At 44.2% G+C, this 15,542-nt stretch overlaps 1 protein-coding gene across 1 annotated transcript; it reads left to right on the forward strand.

Annotated features, from left to right (window-relative positions):
• Positions 1-4,520: 4,520 nt before the first annotated feature.
• On the forward strand, positions 4,521-5,608 carry LOC131294689 (trypsin-3-like). The gene is made up of 2 exons (XM_058322733.1): positions 4,521-4,638; positions 4,731-5,608. The coding sequence occupies exons 1-2, from the start codon at positions 4,521-4,523 to the stop codon at positions 5,606-5,608; spliced, it is 996 nt and encodes a 331-aa protein (XP_058178716.1).
• The last annotated feature ends 9,934 nt before the right edge of the window (positions 5,609-15,542 follow it).

Below are 15,542 nucleotides of genomic sequence, written 5' to 3' on the forward strand. Positions count from 1 at the left end.
CATTTCCCCGTTTTCGTGGGTAAGTAGATAATTTAACGCAATCGTTCGATTCGCCAATCATCCCCTAATTAGGGTTAATAAACCGTGCAAATTGAGAGAAAAATATAAAGTTTTCATGTAAAAAATTTCACTAAAGATATGAACTATCTTTAAGCATTTTTGCAACCTTTTTCTTGAAAGAAAACTCCAAACCTCGAAGCTAATTATAAACCGAGTGACATCAATTTGGATATTCCATTAGAGCATCAGTATAATCGTTTCACCACTATCGATAATTATCCAAAAGCTGTTTAATATTCGATGGTCAAAGATTCTGCTTGCATTAAGTACGCCTTGGGCACAAAGCGGAAATATACGAAAGAAAACGCTTAGCGGAATAAAATTGCTGCCGGAAAACCGTAGCCGTAATAAATCTTTCCAAATGAGTCGGTGATGGTAAAAATTGCTTTGAAAGAATTTCGCCCGAACATCACATTTTCCGAATCAATCCGCTTTCAAATCACTTCCATGTCTTGAAAGATTTTCAAACTTGACTATCCATGCACGGTGCCAATCTTTTCGTCTGGCCCTTACCGTTTCTGATAGAATTAAAGCGATTCAGTTGTTCAGCCTCAACGATAGTGGAAAAGAAATAAAGTTTTTCTTCTCGGCAGAATTTATCATCATTGGCTCGAACATAAGCCGGAAGTTTTTGCCATCAAATCTTCCTTAGGCAGTTGGACTTAGTAGTAGTGTTCATTTCGATACCCTGCCATCCGTACCCGTATCGTATTTCCCTCGGGAAAGAACAAACAATTGTAAAACAAATTTGCTAAGGGCATGTTGCGCCAAGCCTTCCAAGATTTCAGTTCGATCTTGTTCGTTGTTCTTCGGAGGGATTTTCTGCTGCCGTTCCCAATCGACAAACCGAGTGGATGTACCAAGCAGTAAGAAAGCTGATGATTTTTCATCCTTGTTTTCACTCGAATCCATCATGTCATCGATAGCTTGAACAGGCCCGAACACTTCTACTACAGTCGAACGAATTGCTTTGCATTTCTCATATGACATGGGCAATCTGTTTCCTTTTTGTTTAGACGATCGTTTCATGACTTTTGAAATCGTTTGTTGCGATATTTTTTTCACACAGGGTATGCTCAATATAAGGAAATTAAATAGTTTTTGAATAGAAAATAACCATATTTGAAAAAGGTATAAACGCCTTTAAAATCTTCTGTTTTGTTATGTACATACAGTAAATAACGTAACGCGTATAGCCTTTTGTACACTGCTTCCAGAAAACTCTATATAAAGAATGAATATATTATTTTGTAAGATTCGTCAAAGCCAGATTTATTGATTTTGAGATGATACCATTCGACTTGAACAAAAAAACAACGCTTGCCAGAGTTCCACGTATTCAATCGAACAGTTCAAAATCATACATTTTCTATGAAACCCCATTCGCCTGAAAGCTAAAGAGATCGAAACGAACTCATTTAACACCGATAGATATGTAAAAAGGGCAACGAAAAGGGACATGAAGGTACCGATGCGCGGATAAAGCAGAACGTAAATCATCCCTGGACGTAAATGACAATATATTGCTTCGTTTGAACTGAAACCGTAATGAAAATTTCATAAAATATGTAAAACCCATTCTCGGTTGACAAAAGGTCGTCGGAAAACCTCCTCGCATGGATGCTGTGTAGCAACTTCGAGGATCCTTGTACCCGTGAACAAACCGAACCGGAGCATCGGGATCGAACCGGATACAAGTATTTGGTAGCAATAAATTTTTGATACAACCGAAATCACCAATCGACACCGGACGTGTTGCAGCAAGTTGCCCTTGGTGTCATCGAAGCGTCGCCAAAAAGGTATGAATTTTTAATTGGATTTAAACTACCACGGCAGTTTCTAGAGTGGCTTGTAGCAAATTGAAAATTTGAATTCAGTGCTTGTGTCAGTTTATGAAAATCCGAATCCCCACACTGAATCGGTCGATTTGTATTTGCTAAAATATGTATTCAAAGCACATTAAAAAAAATCAAATAATGGCAGAAACTTGGTATATCTAAAATTTAAAAGAAATAAGCAGTAATACCAAATCAAAAACACAATAGTAACGTTTTGTTACTCAAAGGAACAATAAAAAAATACAAGTAGCATCGAATACAATATAATCTGATATATTCCTTTTGATCAGTTTCATTAAATCTGTTACCTTTACGGATTGTTTTACAAGCAGAATTATCTATTTGTAACGAGCATCAAATATGCGTAACATGATATGATTTAAATTCTGCTATATCTACGTTTACTCAACTATTTTCCAATATAGGATGCTACGCCAAAAATAGATAGTTGTGCCTAAGACCGGCAAGGTACAAATTAAATGCCAACGACATCCACAAAAAACCAATTTTTCCTCCGCGATGAAACAGGAGTGATGTCAAGAACGAGAGGAGGAAAGATTAAAAAGGAAACCAGGCAAACCGGCACACCCGAAAACGAACGCCACACATATTTCATGTGAGTTTTCATTTGAATGGAAATGCAATAAATATTAGACAACCGTGGTGTTATCCGCTTTGCCTGCGATCCCAATGTTGGTGAAGCGGCATGGCATGCAGGAGTCGCTGCACCGATGCAGGCCCGGTAAACGGAAAGGTGCCGAATTCAGCGAGGTTCATGCAAAATGGAAAACGAGTTCGGAATCTAACCATAACAAAGCCCAATTGGCACGGCAGAAAACTTCTACTTTCGAAACTGAAAAACAAAACTGCTATAAAACCGGTACAACTGAAGCAACAGCACCATGAAATTTCGGACCAGTTATCGTTACCCTCCGTTGGGTTCGTATCTAAACCGATCCAAAATCGAAAAGCGTGAAAATGGTGGCAAAATAGAACGGCACTTCGGCGTGGCAATAAAAAAAACACGTGAACATACGAATAGCTCTTCAGCTAGGGGGTTATTTTTTAAATGTCCAAACTGCCGATGCGAAATTGCAAAACTAGCCGGTTGATTTAAATTGTTGCAGCAGCGTGGTGGAATGTTTTAGTTATTCATCTAAAAGCGTGCAAAAACTAACAAGCATGAAATAGCATATTCTTTTGGGCATAATTTTTATTATTATTTGGCGAGTGGCGTAGTATCATCCTTATAAACTTTGTTTCAAAAACAGTTGCTTGGTTATATTGAAGGACTTGTTTAAATAAGATTTTTATATGAAGAGTTATTTCACTTGGATGCAATCAAAGCAACCAACAGTTTTGCAACAGTAATAGTTTATCATAGTACCAGGTCGAATTAAAATTCTCAAGCAAAAATAGAAAAACTAGTATGACCAGACCAAATCTTCTTTGAAGGTCTTTTCGTTTCCAGTTATTACGCTCTGACCATGTGTTCAAAGAGCAGAAAATGGTTCTAAAAGTCGCCCACATCGTCATCTCTATTATCATCGTCATGACCTGGAGCTCGGTAATGTTTGCTGCTGGATTCACTTTCTTGTCACCAGTCCATAACAAATGGCCCGCCATCGGCCGTATCGACGAAGAAGTAACTCACCGCCACCACACGATGTCGGAAGCTCTGGTAGAAACGCTAATTGAAAACATGTTTCAACCGGGAAAACGAACACCTGAAGCCAACGGTGCCGCGTCGAGAAAATGCTACCGTTTTCCTTGGTGGTCACAACTAACCGACAGTCGATTGATTGAGTGCTTTATGGTGCGGTCTCCTTGCAACCGGACGAATTGCACCGTCGTCTACGACCATTATGGCGGCGGAATGGAGTGCAATTTCGCATCCCACTCAGCCGGCTCCTGCGAAGGGATAGTACAGTGGAATCAATTGACGTATGGCGCCTGGTTGTCGTATGCCGGTAGGTTGTCCTCCATCCCGACGTTGATAATGAGCGTAGAGAAGTTTCCGGGAATTAAAGATCATTTGCATCCTACACAGTTTACGTTCCAGCCATCGAGCGTCCTAGGGAAGATGTTGGCGTTCTGGGAAATTGCCCCAATGGTAACGGTACCGCTTCAAGTCGTAGCCGAGGCAACTTGAGCGAACAACCATCTTTGAAGCAAATTTGTGGTTTACATTCAACGCCTAAGGGCGGGGGCGTGCTTACCGAACAGACAACGATAAACGATGGTGAAAGGCACAACGAAGCATCCTGTAACGCACACGTGATAGAACGATGTTTCCAAAACCAATCCCAGTTTAAGGTTCAAGTTGAAAGACTCATCCGTACGACGAATGAAGGTAACAGTTCAAAGAGACTTTGGAATACATTCAAAACTGAAAACAGTTTCAATCAATGCAACATTGAGCTGCGCGCAACGGTGCCACCATCGTCGAAGGTCGTATCTTCAAAGCATGATGGAGTATTTCTCCCCGCAAATCCCCCAAACGATACGTTTCAACAAGCCGAACCTCTGGGACGTATCCTTCCCTCAAAGGAACCATCAGTCGCAAAGTTTGTTGATAAGTTTCAAGCTTTTCAAAAGTGGGACTCTCACTGTTTCGCCACGATGATCCAATGCACGGCGGACCTGTCCCACGGGGAGCACCCGAAAGGACAAGTCGGTGAAGTATGGCCCATAAATGAAACCATATCCTTCGGCAACACGACTGGTAAAACAAAAGAAGGTAGGATGAGTGCTGCCTTTCGACATGAGGCACGTGTGTGTGTCCCCGAGAGAGTCCTAAAGATTGATGGAAGCTGTTTGTTTTCTTCGCAGAATATAGAAAGTTGTATAACTGCGACGAAAGCCCGCATGGACGAATCATCGGCGGGATGAACGCCCGCTCCGGCGATGCCCCGTTCATCGTGTCTCTGCGCAATCTGGCTCACGAGCGTCGGTACGGATTTGGATCCGGACTGTTCTGCGGTGGGTCGTTGATTAGCGCCCAGCTTGTGCTTACCGCAGCGCACTGCTTAAGTACCTCGGCGTCCAACATCGGCCTGGTGGCCGGCGTGTTGAACCGTTACGATCGCTACGCCCCGATGCAGATGCGTCGGGGTTTCCGCTACCTTCTCCATCCACACTTTGACCCAAAACCTCTGCACGCCGACATTGGCCTAGTGGCCGCCAGTAGTCCATTCGACTTGGAGAGCAGCCCGAGATATGTGCACCCGATCCCACTTCCGGCCCGGTCCCCCGGCGAAGGGTGGCACCAGTGTACCATCTTCGGCTGGGGTCGCACGCGGGAGGGAAAAAAACGTTCCATTCCGGTGTGTCTGCAGCGGGCGGACGTGGCCATACTGGACCTGGCGCAGTGTAATCGCTCCGTTAGTGAGGTCAAAAACGTACCGGACGGTGCGTTCTGTGCCGGCAGCTTCCTGGGTGGTATCGACTCGTGCAAGGGGGACTCCGGAGGTCCGCTCGTTTGTAACGGTACGCTTTATGGAATCGTTAGCTTCGGCTGGGGCTGCGGGCGGCCCGGGCTGCCCGGTGTGTACACGGATGTGTTCCGATTCCGGCCATGGATTGAAGCGTCCATCGATTCCGACACGCGAACGTGGAGTTCGCTCGCTGCCCGCGTCATTAACCGTGAGCTTCGCTGGGGAACTGTGACTTGTGTCGTCGTTGGGTTTATGGCGTCTCTTTATGTTTAACACCATCGAAATAAAATCATCACTTAGTGGACTATGCCTTTCTTCCAATTGTGTCGTAAAAGTGTTAATGCCATCGGCAGGGTTCTTCAAACGTATAACTAGGAATTGACCTGCAAGAATGATCGAAGATAAATAAATAGCCACACTCACTGTAACCGTTAAGTGTCACCATGCATTTACAGCAGGAAAGTCTTTTTTTATTTCTCCTAAGAAAGTTCACGCGACACCTATCGGTGGCAACGTTTACGTTTTGCGTCACAATAACACAATGTGGGTTAGCTTCGTTAGCCTCCCTCGCCCGCTTGAGGCGTAGACGGTTCCCTGTTTTTACGGGCCATGAGAGAAAATTATGGGGAGATGAAATTTTAAGAGCACCCGCCCATACCGGAGCGGCTAATGATATTTATAGTCTAATTTCGCTCAGTTAGGGTGCAATTTAGTAACCTTCACTTCGGCTTCAACTATTCCACTTAATTAGTTTTTAGTTTTATGACTACCAACAAGGGCAGCTGCCACTCCTGCACACCGTCTGACCCGGAATGGGTAGAAGTGTTTGCAGTGGGGTGGCTCTTATGAACCACAGAAACTAGCAAACAGTACACTATGTTGCCGCGGGAAGTGGAACAAGTTCCTGCTACCTTATATATTGTTGGTCCTCTGGACGGAATGGTGGTGCCAGTGCGGACCGAAATGGATGTTGCGACGGCTGCCCATTCTCTCCTGTTGCAAAATCCTGACCCTCGGCTTCGTCACCCAACACTGCGCTGTGTGCACATGTTTCAGTGGTTTAGCACCTTCCAACAATGGCACAACTTGGGAGTACTGGGAGCTCCCACACGGCATCTGCCATGGCTATTGTTACGGTGGATGTAGATCTTCGGAGGGCGACAAGGAGGTAGAAAGAATGCAATTTGGCCGTGGGAGAAGTTGCAACGGTGTACACCCTGGTGAAGTGTTTCATATCCGGCTGGCGGCCAGACGATATGTTTGGAAGGAGTACAACGAAACACTGGACCGGTGGGTTACAAGCCAGTGCTCTCCTGAATATAATTTCTTACCCCAAGGCACAGCGCACAGTTGTTCGGTGGCTCGATTCGGTTGGATGATTCTGTTGGTCTACAGTCCACAACGCACGTCCATGGTCCACGAGTCTAGACATCGAGCTCGCTGGAGAACTCGCAAGAATTCACACAACCAGCCACGGGATGTGGGTAGATGGCGTTTTGATCATGCATATTTTATTCCCCGCTCCAAGCGCTCCGCTGCTAACTTCAGAGAGTCGGGAAAACCACGCCACTACAACTCGTCAGCCATTCGGGGATGCTGCTGATGATGATAGGCAACGATTTGTGACACAAAAAGCTTCCACTCCCGAACGGGGGATTTCGGTCCATCCGGAGAGCTGCCGCTTATGAGGCCACCAAGAACCGACCGGTGGAGTGGTGCTGGATGTTCATAATTTATGCTAAAGAGCCTTTCCCATCAACGGTTCGGTGCGGTCAACATTCCACCAACGCTCTCGGCGATACATACGACCGGGCAGTTGCGTCGATGCGTCCTGCCAGGAATGTGGCGGGGACTACTTCTCTGATTACGCGCACGTCTTCCCTTAATCTTCTTTGGAGGGACAAGAAAACTGGCGAACTTCATAGAGGAACGCATCTGACCAGTCGACTTCACCTTTTCCAAAACGCTTTGATGTGATATGCGCAGACATAAGAAGTCCTGAGCGAGCTGCGGAATGTTTGTGCGAACTTCTGGCATTCGGGAGCGATGTAAAATTGCGAAAACATGTCTGGCATAGTTACTGGTAGTTAACACACGCCGGCGGGTGAAAGGAAAAGATGGAGCCTTAACTCGGCGGGGGGCAAGTAATTCAACAGACCTCAACTGTCTCATACCGTTCGCTCAACACTTGAAATTCTTCAAGGTTACCACTGGCGCAGGAATCCACGGGGAAGAAAGTTACAAGCAATTCTACCTCCAAGGACACATTCTCGGAACTGCAAAATCCCTTTGATGATGCGACATTCTTGTGACTTTATGCTTACTTGTGATTTTGTTGTTTTTTTCACATTTTCTGGCTCTCTTCACTTCTTCATTTCATCCCAAAACGCTATCGAAAATTTACTCCAAAGAATTCCACCCACCAGTTTCCCGGAGGGACCCGGTTTCATTGGGGTTTGCTCCACAGATGGATCGATTGGCGGGCAGACTCTGGTTTCAACCGAAGGGCGCCCAATGAGCGTTGCGTTGCTTCCATCCAGTTTGGTTAAACCAGCCTCTTTCTTCACCGAATCATGTGGCTGTGAGCCCATTTGAGGAGTCAATTTAAAGGATTGTTGTAGGTGTACTTGAATATTTTATCATCGGTCTAGCCGTGCCGCCCGCCCTCTCCACAGCGGTGGTTCTTAAGGTTTGAGTGTCCTCTACCCGGGGCTGGATATGGGCACGTTGCCAACTCCGTGCCTCCTGTTGGGGCCAATCACCCTCAGCAAACATTATTACTGTTTGCTGGCGCGTTTGCTCAACTGCTCTACAATGTCTATAAATCTAAGAAGGTCTACCGAAGGTGCCGCCTTGAGAGGGTGTCGGAGTGGTGGGAAAACGAGTGTCCTTGAAAGGGCTTTGCAATTTGTTGCTATTGAGGGGCGTGTTGGTTTTTCTTTTTCTCCGATTTATACCCCCCCAAAATCCAAAGCGCCGCCCTTTGGCGCGAACGCAGTTCTTACGCAAATTTCTTTACTCGCAGTGCTTTTTTTTTTAATACGAACTGGTAAATTGTCTACTTTCCTTTATTTGTCGAAATAAAAAGAGCAATTTACACTCCACGCGACGGGCGAAATGTTTGCACACTTTGTACACGCTGTCGGGAAGTAAACCGAACTGCAAACAATCGTCTCGAATGGAACACTCGTTTGGGGGGCGGGGGACGAAGGCGATGGAATTCAATTTGAAGAAACAAATCACACTTCCGGTGAGTACGATATTTAACTATGCTCCTGTGCCGTGTAGATGCGCGGAGGGACGTTAAATGGAATTCCCATTTTCACAGAGCGCTTCACAAGAACTTTCTTTGTCTGCATCCGATTCAAAACGAAGTGCAAAAATACACACACACACACACACACCGACACTAAGAATTATTTTATTACCTCTGCTTTCTTTTCCATATTCTTAGGAAAAGCTAAGTGAAAATGTTCAACGAAAAGATCTGCTTGGGGTTTTTTTTGTTTTGTTTTTGGATCGATTTTTCACTTCCAAAAATGTCCCGGAATGCTCGGAGCAAACGATCCGGCGACAGAGTATCGCCAAAATAAATCGACCACGGGAGAAGATCGAACCGGAGATGACGGAGCCTTCACGGGGAAGCAAAGCACCATTATTGTGGTGGAGGAGCGCGGCTGACTAAACGGAAGGAACGGGTCAAAATGAAAATTGAATTCCTTTGCGTCAGCGCAACGGGACGGGAATCCTGGCGCGTTCCCGGCGGGAAAGCTGGCAGCGGTTTATTATGCTTCGCTGTCATTTCGTTTGCTACGTTTGCAGTTTGCACAATTCATTACGATGTTTGTCTTTGGTGGCTGGTGGGCTGGTTTTTCCTGCTTCTCCATAGGTTCACACCATGGGGAATGATTTTTGAATGTAATTTCCTCACCTTTACTGCTTTACTTCGTACGGCAAAATTGAACGAAGCGAGAGTAACAAGTGGAAATAGGATGTGTTAGGTGAGGAGCTAAATTGGAAAAGATAAATGCATGGGATTTATGTGAAACAGAAAAGAACCACAACCTCCGTTAGTTTTCCCTCTCAAAGACACGTATTTGATTTATTTCAATCTTCTTCAGCATAATATTTTCGCCAGAAGTTGTACTAGAATAAGGAAAATAAACGCACAAATTGCAATTTTCCTCGATAAGACGCTTGGTAAATGCGAGCCAATCTCTAGGGGTCGCCAGGAAAGCATATGCGATGATACGTGCACCGGATGGCGAACTGTTTCCACCATCGGGGAGCGACGCACAAGCAACGGAAATCACCCAAACAAATACACAACTAATTCCGGCTGGCGAGAAGTTATCCTGTGGCTCTTCGGTCACTGCAAAATCCTCGGTCTTCTGGATTAGTTGCTTGTAGTAGTGGTAGACCGTCATTTGTCGCCTGGACCATGAACGGCCAACGGCAGAATGGCAAAAACAGGGGAATTTCGCATCCCTCGGCATCCCTGTTTCCCAAATCACCCATTTGGGGCAATCGGGAAATCGCACACAAGCGTCATGGAACCCTGTAACATATACATGTCGGTGCAGTTGAAAAGGACGTTCGGGCAAGGGAAATTGAAGAGAAACAATTTGTGCACAATTTCTTTTTCCTGGCTTACCCCAGACTGAAGAGCGGAACGTCATAAAATCCTAGCAGAAAGTATTGAAAACAAACTGAAAACACAAACAAAACCTCAGACGCATCCGTACCAGATGGTTTCCGCTTGCTCCCGAAACCAAACGGTGAAAACTCACCGACATTCTTTTATCCACCACAACCCACCAAGAATTCTTTGGTCAATTCCTTTGAGATTGCAGTGCGAATTTTGGCACACCATATGCGTAGATGTTGCGGGTCGCATAAAGAAGGATACGCTCGAACACGCACAAAACCATAAGGAACAATACGCAATCATTACGGGCTTTTTTTGTATCGTTCTTTTTGGTATGTTCATTGCTGCGAGTAATTCATTTAGTGATTCGGTGTCATATAAACGTGTGATTTCGTGATGGTCAGCCATCCGGAGTGCATGTTATTGAGGCGGAAAGACCATTGCTTACCATTACCTTCTGATTTTCGGCACCAGTTAGGTTGAGTTGGCGTGAATGATGGAAAATCTGATTTAATGAATATAATTTAAAATTGCAATCAAATCAAATCAAAAATTGTAATGAATTTTGCTTGAAGAAATTGACAATGAAGGTTCAAAAGCTTACTGAAGGCATGATGGCTTGCGAAATTGAAATACATTAATCAAAACCAATAGAAGTACTAATCAAAACGCAGAATATTCTACAAGCCAACCAAACAGAGATCAAACATAATTCAACATCCACATTGCCACAAGGCCATTGAGTTGCCAACATTTTCCGAGCCACCCGAGGCCACGCGTCGAAAATTAGTGGCATCCGAACATTACTCCGAAACCGTCCGGCGCAGTGGCGCAGTAGCCATTCACCTAATTGATGAAAGATTGATTGCGGAGGCGCAAAGTTGCGTAGCTCACCCGCCCAAACCCGGAGAACCTAGCGGAAAATGGTATGGCAGCGTCAGAACAACGCATTGACACGAAATGGAACCAAGGGTACCCTGAAATCGAAAAGGGTGAACAGGTGGAATTGTGATCTTTAGCTGTACCTGGGTGGTGGTTATCCGAAAATCCTGACGATGCTTTTCGCCTATCGCAATTCCTTGATCTTAGAGATAGTCGAACGAAGTGTTAAAAGAAGGTATTTTCTTCTAGGAAGATCTAATCATTTTAATTAGTAACTATTAACTATGATTCAAAAGGAACCAAATGACATTGCCTTTTTCTCTTTAATTAGTCTCAAATCAATGAATAAATAAAAAAATACTTCGAAGAATAAAGCCACATTTAAACGGGTTCCGTAAAACAAAAAGCAAAAATTCGGTTTTTATGACATTTAACAAAACAATTTTCTTTCCCGAAGCTCACGCTAATTAGTGCATCTGGTTGGGTTTAAAGTGTCCGAGCAAATGCAGTTCCGTGCCTTTGACGAAAGAATTACGAAACCTATAAAGAACGTTCCCTTTTAAGTGGCAAGAAGCCCCGGCATCACAACGTTCGCCTACTTTGATGATTTTGCGAAACCCTTTTGCGAGAGTCCCTTTGTTGTCATGTTTTCTTCCTTCCCTTTCTGCGGCGACTGCGTTCATTTCTGAAATCCCGGCGGAGAAAGTAATTCCACTTCCAGTGAGTTCCGTCCTCACGCTGCCAGAAAGCGTATAAGGAGAGCACAACTTCACTCGACCGGAAGGAGAGAAAGTTGGTATAGGGAAAGAAATCTCTTCAGTTTCTAGCGTTAGAATCTGGTGGGGCCAAGATCCTCGTGGAGCTTGAGGTGTGGGAATGAAGCAGGTGCTATACTGATATCAGAAAATGCCGATAGAGGGCATACAGAAATCTTGGATTCTGTAATATTGTCCTTCGTTGGTTTGGTTGTTTAGAAAAAAAAAGCATCAGTAGAATTTTGGCATAAGTTTTAGTTAATTTGTTCAACCAATTTGTTTTCTTCTGCAGGGTTGAGCAACCTAAAATAGTTCATAAATATATAAAGGTTTTAAACAATAAACTTTAACACTGTCTACTCTTCCATTAACTCAGATCCTAGCAAAGCATACCACAACCTGTTGATACGACTAACCGACAAACAGAATAATCGACTGGACAACTGGGATCGGTCTAGCGAGAAAGTCCAAGACCTGTTATCTGGTCCAATACCGGCCCGCCCAATGCGACAAAGGTCCGGAAGTGCGGGTGGACACCCCAGACGGAACAATTTCACGCCACATTAGGTAGCGGTTCACAGCAAATTTGATCGATTACGCATTATCGACTCACAACGGACTGGCCAGCCGATATATTGAGCCATGGTAATGCATTTTCCTTCATTTTTCCATTCCGTTCAGCTGCATCTAAAATTTGGCACACATTGCTCAATTGGGAAGAAGTTTCAAAGAAATCATATAAATTATTGGTTGCACTATGGCAACACGCGGGCCGACTTTATGCTTGGCACGATGTTTGGATCGCGAAAACCAAAGAAAACAAAATCCGCACTCTATGCCGTTTGTGAAAAACAATCGTAACCTGTTGCATCAGGCCAGAGGCAACACTCGTTGTTGGAAGGTAGTTCGATATTAAAAGCTCGTTTAACTTGCTTCTGGAGAAGTCAAATAGCACCCAATGCACAACAGAAAAGGGAAGAACAAGTGAAACAAATGTACTTGAAAAAGATGTACGAAACACTCTCGTTTGGCTTCGTGATTCAAACTTTTGCATTCCAATCATGTTTACGGCAAGTGGAAGTATTTGAGAAACGAATACAACAAGAAACGAGTCCTCGGGGACTGAATATTTTCTTCCCAACTCTTTTCTTTCTACGCCAAAAACTTCTGCACTCCCAATCCGGCAAGTTTCGTCCACAACGAACGGTGAAAAGTATGTTGATCATCACTCATCACTCGCAGCTGGGAAAAGGTGGTCGGGAATTTCGTTCCCAACCGGAACGCTGAAATACGGTTTTGGTACACAAATTTATAACTCAATTCGTATCCCCCACGAAACGGAATGTGTATGTTGTATGTGCTGTGGGTGGACGATGGTACCTACGAGGTGGGGTAGGGCGTTAAATAATCCTTAGCGTTTTCCCGTTAAACGGACGATTGCCCTCCCGAAATGGTGCCATTTTCTAAGATGGTGGATTGGCAAAAAATGGAAAAGAATGGGAGGGTATTTTTGCATGTAATATTTTCTCACTTACATACCACACACCATCGGATAAGGGGGAGGGCGAAAAGTAGATACAACATTCCCTTTTACAAAGGCGATGCGAATGCTTACAAGGATTAAGTTGCTGGGAACAGCAAATCGGAACGTTTCACGTACTCATATTTTACGCAACCATCATTTACCTCACTTTTTTTTATTTTTCCCCTATTTTCGTGGAAAGCCTTTTTCTGCTGGTTTTGCTGAAGGCCCCAGCTGCAGCGATCCACATGTTTCCTGAGAATTCCTTGGCGGAACGTGACCATACTTCCTCGACCACGAGACGCCCTAGAAAGGCGAGGGTGTTGGATGAAAATGTAACGAAATAAATTCTTGATTACGTTACGAGTAGCAAATGCAAAATGACTCGCCCGAGTACGGGTGGTAACATGCAACGTCGGCCCAGAAAGCGGGCAAGTAGATTCGGAAAAATCGTAGTTTCCCAACAGAGCAATAGCATAATGTCAGCCCAGTTCGGTTTTCAAAACGAGCCGGCTGCTTCTTTTAAATGGGAAAGAAAATTGTGAGAAGGAAAATAATTGAAAGAAACCGCTATCACAAGCACCTTTCACTAATGTAAATTCTGATCCACAGAAGAGCTGGAAACATTTTCTTTAGCAAAGGTTTCTTCAACTCCACGAAACCCAATGCGCCAAGCGTGCGGATATATCCCATGAGGAAATGACCATTGAGATGCACATGGTGTTTACAAGAATACAGACGTGAATTCATTAGATTGTAAGAAGTGGAAATGGAATGATACATAAGCACTTCAAAACGAGCAATGCTCGGTGGAAAACGCTAGCTGGTTCTAGTTTACGAACAAAACATACCAAGAAATAAATTAAACTTTACAGCGAAACTTTGTCAGCGAACACAAAACGCCAAAGCTTTTTCGTTCAATCTGTTTTCCGCACCGTGCCAAAATAATCCCGTACCCAAACGAATTGGTACTTGTTTCGGGTGCTCTCATTGCTTTATGTACGTCATTCACGGAAGAAAATTTGCTCTAAGTCGCTTCTGTTCCGGGATGCACTCTCCGTGCCAACGGAAACCTCCGAGTAAAAACCTCCCAACGGGACCTGTCCCAAGGCAAGCGCCTGGTGGTTTCAGGTGGCTTCGAAGCGTCCGGCCCCCTAATCAAGTTAAGGAGTTCGTCAGCGATCAATTTAGAGTTTGCGTTTGCCGGTCGGAAGCTCGTTCGAGCAGAGAATCACTTTCCCAAAGAAAGCTTCAGCTCGAGCAATCACCACCCACTGGGGGTTGGCTTCCCCCGCCCGTGCCGCATCGATGCTCCGACGTCCATTCCCGGACTTAACAAAGTCTGTAGTTGAGTTAGGGAACTGTCGGCGTGTTGGCTGCGCAGTTTTATCACTCGTGATTTTGCTTTCTTTGTCTCTAGCTCTCCACCGACGTCCGGCCGGGCCGGATGTACTGTTTTAGTGCTGACGGCATTCTATTTCGAGCGCCCATCTGTGTCGTTTCAGGGGGTTCGGCAGAGGTTAGCAGAGTTGTTGGCCGGTTTAAAACTTTCCTCGGCGAACTTCAAACAATTTTCATCCGGTTGGTACGGACGTTCGAATAGTTTTTTTTTCCTCTCGTCACCGTTTTGTGGTTTGACTTTGAGGCGATGAAGATGGACACCGAAAGGAATAAAACAATCATATACTTTCGAATCCTTTCCTACAGCACACCGTAAATCAACTACTGTTCGGTTTCATTGTCTTGATAGTGTTTCCTGTTCTTTTTTCATTTCACTTCTTTCTTTGTTTAGCAGTTAGTTGGGCAAAAGTTGAACAAGGGTTGTTCTGGACATCTGAAGAAGACAACCTAGAAATGGAAACTGTTCGTAACTTGCAGCATTTCAATTGGAATGTAATCTAAAATAATTCGTCACAATCTCAACCGTAGCTCATTCTTGTGCTTAAAAAGTGATAACCGTTTCGTAAACGTTGTTTTCCAGTGAGGTTTGCAAAATATACAATTTTTCTGTTTAAATACTCTAAACAAACCGATGTAGAAAATACGCTAATGAACTGCTTACTCTTAAACTAACTGGAATATGTTGAAGGTGGATTCATTTAAAAAAAGTCACAGGTTCGATTGAATTTGTCACTGGTTCCGAATATAAAACACGTTTTTTAGATTTTCGGAAACGAAAAATCCTCCATTTTTTAGTTCCGTTTTTATTTATATCCTTTCTTCTCCAGTACTTTTTGTCCCTTCTGGTTGAAAATGGCTTCCAAACTCTTGGCCTTTCCACTATCCTAATGATGATGATCGGTATGTTCGTGATAATGTTCCCGAGCGTCTTGTGATTCCTTTCAACAAAAAATCTCCACATCAGGGTTCTTCCCCCATGGTGATTGGGGGGAAAATTAT

This window comes from Anopheles ziemanni, chromosome 2 (assembly GCF_943734765.1).
Source record: "Anopheles ziemanni chromosome 2, idAnoZiCoDA_A2_x.2, whole genome shotgun sequence".
Taxonomy (NCBI): Eukaryota; Metazoa; Arthropoda; class Insecta; order Diptera; family Culicidae; genus Anopheles; species Anopheles ziemanni.